This window comes from Salmo salar, chromosome ssa17 (genome assembly GCF_905237065.1).
Source record: "Salmo salar chromosome ssa17, Ssal_v3.1, whole genome shotgun sequence".
NCBI classification, from domain to species: domain Eukaryota; kingdom Metazoa; phylum Chordata; class Actinopteri; order Salmoniformes; family Salmonidae; genus Salmo; species Salmo salar.
The window spans coordinates 30,319,383-30,325,382 of NC_059458.1; the positions used below are offsets into that span (position 1 = coordinate 30,319,383).

General features: G+C 42.5%; 1 protein-coding gene across 1 annotated transcript in view; it reads right to left on the reverse strand.

The window, feature by feature from the left end:
• Positions 1–5,712, reverse strand: part of LOC123728190 (voltage-dependent L-type calcium channel subunit beta-4) — a 28,150-nt gene extending 22,438 nt beyond the window's left edge. Inside the window, exon 1 of the mRNA XM_045699368.1 lies at positions 5,453–5,712. Within this exon, the coding sequence (XP_045555324.1) occupies positions 5,453–5,518 (66 nt within the window). The 5' untranslated portion in view covers positions 5,519–5,712. The remainder of the gene's footprint in view (positions 1–5,452) is intronic.
• Between the last annotated feature and the right edge of the window lie 288 nt (positions 5,713–6,000).

The following is a 6,000-nucleotide window of genomic DNA, read 5'->3' on the forward strand; positions in this document are numbered from 1 at the left end:
CTGGGTTCGTGCAGATACAACAATTTACGAGGTTTGGAATGAGACTGGACTCGAGGTAAAATACACCATTTAAACCAGAAGATAATCGGCCTATACTATAACAGAATATAATATTATACTACAGGAAAGTTATATTAGGAAAATTATAGCTTTTTAATCTGAATATTCTCCTTGGTGCCCCGATCTCCTAGTTAATTACAATTAAACGATTAATCAGTTTAATCGCGTGATAATAATTACAGGGAGTTAATTGATGAACATGTCTTCAGTTTAATGGTACCCCAAAGACACGACAGTACAGTACACAGCAGTTGCTGATGGAATTGCTTTCCGTGTTACATCTTACCTATATTCCATAGTTCTATTCAATTATATTCGATTCAATTATATTATATTCTGTTCTGTAACTTGGTATGTGTACTCCGAGTTGGTATTCATGTCATAAGAATGAATTCCCCAGCCTCCCGGGTGGCGAGGTGGTCTAAGGCACTGCATCGCAGCTGCTAGCTGTGCCACTAGAGATTCGGGTTCGAGTCCAGGCTCTGTCGCAGCCGGCTGCGACTGGGAGGCCCAGGAGCCGGCGCACAATTGGCCCAGTGTCGTCCGGGTTAGGGAGGGTTTGGCCGGCAGGGATATCCTTGTCTCATCGTGCACTAGCGACTCCTGTGGCGGGCCGAGTGCAGTGCACGGTCACCAGGTGTACGGTGTTTCCTCCGACACATTGGTGCGGCTGGACAATGTTGGATGGACATTGTGTCAAGTGTGGCTTGGTTGGGTTGTGTTTCAGAGGATGCATGGCTCTTGACCTTTGCCTCTCCCGAGTCTGTACGGGAGTTGCAGCGATGAGACAAGACTGTAACTACCAATTGGGGAGAAAAATGGGGTAAAATAAAAAAAATTATGAATTCCCCTCAACCATGACCACAAATTGGGGAAAACATTATTTCCCATTGACCCCCAATGTAAAAGAGTCAACTTAGTCATAGATTTTTTGTTATACAGAAATAACAAAACAATCTGATGAGCTGCTGTGTTGTTCAATGTACAAGTAACCAGGTCAAAAATCCTGACCTATGGTTTGAAATGCTCCCATGTATGGAAAACGAGCCTGCGAGAAGACCTCTGTGGCTTCAGGCTATTCACTGTGGAAGAGTGGGAAATTGTGGAGACCCAGTGTCCAAGTAGGAAACACATAGGTATGTGTGTGGATAACATTTCATCACAGGTAAGACATTTAACTTGTTTAGTAGTCCGTTTTTATCTCCACTCACTACTTGTAGATTTATAGTCCATTTCTTTGTGTTGTTGGTCTTGGATAGCTTAATGTTCTGGTTGGTAGCTAGCTAGCACTCAGTCACATGGCTAACATTAGCGACATAGGACCATGCCTCAGGACTACCTGGCCTGATGACTCCTTGCTGTCCCCAGTCAACCTGCTCATGCTGCTGCTCCAGTTTCAACTGTTCTGCCTGTGGCTATGGAACCCTGACCTGTTCACTGGACGAGCTACATTGTCCCAGACCTGCTGTTTTCAACTCTCTCGCTCTACCGCACCTGCTGTTCCAACCTCTGAATGCCCGGCTATGAAAAGCCAAGTGACATTTACTCCTGATTTACTGACCTGTTGCACCCTCTACAACCACTGTGATTATTATTTGACCCTGCTAGTCATCTATGAACGTTTGAACATCTTGGAGAACAATCTGGCCTTAATAGACATCTACTGTTATAATCGCAACCCGGCACAGCCAGAAGAGGACTGGACACCCCTCAGAGCCTGGTTCCTCTCTAGGCTTCTGCCTTTCTAGGGAGTTTTTCCTAGCCACCGTGCTTCTACACAGGCATTGCTTGCTGTTTGGGGTTTTAGGCTCGGTTTCTGTATAGCACTTTGTGACATCTGCTGATGTAAAAAGGGCTTTATTTTACTAAGCAAGTCAGTTATGAACAAATTCTTATTTTCAATGATGGCCTAGGAACAGTGGGTTAACTGCCTTGTTCAGGGGCAGAACGACAGATTTTGTACCTTGTCAGCTCGGGGATTCAATCTTGCAACCTTTTGGTTACTAGTCCAACGCTCTAACCACTAGGCTACGCTGCCACCCCATTTATAAATACATTTGATTGATTGATTGATTGATTGATTGATTGATTGATTGATTGATTGATTGATTGATTGATTGATTGATTGATGAGGGAAGCGTTAGTGAGAATGCTTGGGAGCAGGGAATGTTGAAAAGTAATCATTAGACATGTACTTTTCTTAACCTCTATGGGCTAGGTGGGTCCTGACCGTCCCACCTGCGGGACACACTATTCAACAGCCAGTGAAATAGCATGGCGCGAAATACAAAACAGCAAAAATCTCATAATTTCATTTTCTCAAACAACCAACTATTTTACACCATTTTAAAGATAAGACTCTCGTTAATCTAACCAGATTGTCCGATTTCAAAAAGGCTTTACGGCGAAAGCATAAAATTAGATTATGTTAGGACATAAACTTCACAAGAAAAACCACACAGCCATTTTCCTAGCAAGGACATGCATCACAAAAAACAAAAGTACAGCTAAAATATTCACTAACCTTTGATGATCTTCATCAGATGGCACTCACAGGACTTCCTGTTATACAATACATGTATGTTTTGCTCGATAAAGTTCATATTTATATCCAAAAACAGCATTTTACATTGGCGCGTGATGTTCAGAAAATATATTCCCACCAAAACATCCGGTGAATGTGCAAATCAATTTACAAAAATACTCATCATAAACGTTGCTAAAATTTACAACAGTTATTGAAAGAATTATAGATACACTACTCCTTGACGCAACCGCTTTGTCAGATTTCAAAATAACTTTACGGAGAAAGCACATTGTTCAATATTCTGAGTGCATAGCTCAGCCATCGAAGCAAGCTATACAGCTACCCGCCAAGTTCTGGCAACAACAAAACTCTGAATTAGTATTATAAATATTCTCTTACCTTTGCTGATCTTCGTCAGAATGCACTCCGAGGACTCCTACTTCCACAATAAATTTTATTTTTGTTCGAAATACTCCATATTTATGTCCAAATACCTCCGTTTTGTTTGTGCGTTCAGATCCCTATCCAAAGGCGCGAGCGTAAATCAGGACACGAAAAGTCAAAATGTTCCATTACTGGTCGTAGAAACATGTCAAACGTTGTTTACAATCAATCCTTAGGGTATTTTTTAACATAAAACGTTGATAATATTCCAACCGGACAATAGCGTATTCATTCCAGGAGAAAAAGAAGGAACCACAAGAAATTTTCGTTTTGTTCGAAATACTCCATATTTATGTCCAAATACCTCCGTTTTGTTTGTGCGTTCAGATCCCTATCCAAAGGCGCGAGCGTAAATCAGGACACGAAAAGTCAAAATGTTCCATTACTGGTCGTAGAAACATGTCAAACGTTGTTTACAATCAAACCTTAGGGTATTTTTAACATAAAACGTTGATAATATTCCAACCGGACAATAGCGTATTCATTCCAGGAGAAAAAGAAGGAACGGCGCACTCGCGGACTCGCGCATACCCAAGCCCTTTGTCCATAGGCAGTCCACTCATTGACTGAGCTACTATTCTCTGCCCAGTAACAGGAGAAGGAGGAAACACATTTCTAAAGGCTGTTGACAGCCAATGGAAGCCTTAGGAAGTGCAACGTGACCCCACAGACACTGTAGTTTCGATAGGGATTCAAAAGAAGAACTACAATTCTCAGATTTCCCACTTCCTGGTTGGATTTTTCTCAGGTTTTTGCCTGCCATATGAGTTCTGTTATACTCACAGACATCATTCAAACAGTTTTAGAAACTTCAGAGTGTTTTGTATCCAAATCTACTAATAATATGCAAATATTTGACTCTGGGCCCGAGGATTAGGCCATTTACTCTGGGCACGCTTTTCATCCGAAATCGAAAATACTGCCCCCTATACCCTAAAAAGTTAAATGTAGTTTTGTAATTGTTTAAAACAAGCAGACAACAAGATAATTGTGTTTGAATAAGTCTAGTTTTTCCTGTGAGCCAATGGGGTAACCAAGGTAACCATGGGTTGTTTTCCCCACAGGTGGGCGGGCCGCAACATTCTATTTAACACCAACTGGGAGTATCAATTAGTCTATCTATTCTATATATTGATGTCAGGAGAGTCCTGTCGCATTTGTCCTCTGTGATCCTGTCAGGCTATGGAAGACTGTGTGTGTGTGTGTGTGTGTGTGTGTGTGTGTGTGTGTGTGTGTGTGTGTGTGTGTGTGTGTGTGTGTGTGTGTGTGTGTGTGTGTGTGTGCCGTGCACGTGTCGTGGGTGTGTGTGTGTGTGTGTGTGTGCATGGGGCAGGGGGGTCTCAGTGTGAGAACTGTCAGAGCAGCCCGGTGACATCGCCCCCCCATAGGGTAGACATGACACTGGCGGCAACATGACACCTACAGGCCAATCACAACCCCCCAATCACAACCCCCCCACTCTGTCTCTAGCCAGCCAATGTCATCCCAACATAGGAGAGATGTAACTTACTGTAGATCTGTAGTAGTACTAGTAATGTTATGCAGGCTAGTAATATGTCCACGATAACATTGAAATTCAAGGAAACATAATGATCTATAAGGGTTGAAAAATTCGGGCAACTTTCCCAAAATCCCCAGGTTTTCCCCAAAATCCTGGTTGGAACATTCCTGGAATCAGGAGGGAATATGCAGGAAATCCAAAAACCTCCAACCAGGATTTATGAAAAACCTGAGGATTTTGGGAAGATTTAAGGAAATTTTCAACCCTATCTATAATGAAGACTTTCACTGTTTCCGACTTTCATTAGCAAGTCTCTAAAAGGGCCAAATATAGGCCTATCCTGAACCTCTAAGGGGCAGGTTAATTATCTAGCAGTGATTTGCTCCACTTATGGCTAAGTCTCCAGAGTTAGTAGCAATGTCACTATTAAAATATCAGAACCTACTTTTCCCATGAATCTACACCAAATAGGGCCATCTTAACTGGGTCACGTTAGTCACTGGGTGTCCCTTTGTCTTGTATTGCATCTTGCTGCGGTGTGGCCATAATTAGGTGAAAACACTTGGTAGGGGAGGAAATAACACGTTACACGTTTCATAAAACCAGCAATAAAAATAGGGCATTCTGTTTGTTCAACATCTTACCAAATGTGACTTATAGCACATTTATTACTTAGTCTAGTAATTACTAGGTGAAGCTAGGATATTTTGGATACTCTTCTTTGATTTAAAACAATATTCAGGAGCCTAGACACAAAAAATATTGAGATTGTATGATAAAACATTCCAAAACAGCATGAGGCACGGTGTATAGTAAAACAAGGAATTCAAAAAGTGCCAAAGTTGTTTTGCTTGAAAACAAAACTGTTTGAGGAGAATAGTTACAGTAACTGACTATCTTCTCCCGTTGGTGTGACCTACCTGAAAGCTGGTCGCTTGGATGCCCTCGCCGATCTTATTCCGAATGTAGATGTGTCGAGACTGCATTTCGGCCAGAACATCGGTCCAAATGGGTGGTTGCTGCCTCTCTGGCCCAGCCCAGTGGAAGTGTGGTGGAGTGTGGTGTACTTGCTCCAGCTTCAAGCCCCTGCAATATCCTCTTGTACTAGTCGAACAACACGTTTGTCCTGCTCTTTACCTTGTGACAGGTGGTCACGGCGCGCGCGCACTGTCTGCAACTGCTGCTTCGCGCCACTGCAACTCGCTCGAGCCACTCTACAGCGGAAGTGAGTGGAGATGACTTTTCTTTACATCTTCACTGGATAAAATATGGCTAGCAGCGTCTTTTGGGATTTAATCCCTTTGTGAGCGTCAATGGGTTTATTCTTGTGAAAAAAGTTTTACATTTTGTCACTTGGCTAATTATTATCGGTTTTGCCGAAGGCATCTTACTAAACAATTGACAATCCCTTGTCTGTTTCAGCCCCAAAGTGGCCCTGCCACTTGCTATAAAGCTGAGAGATGGAGCT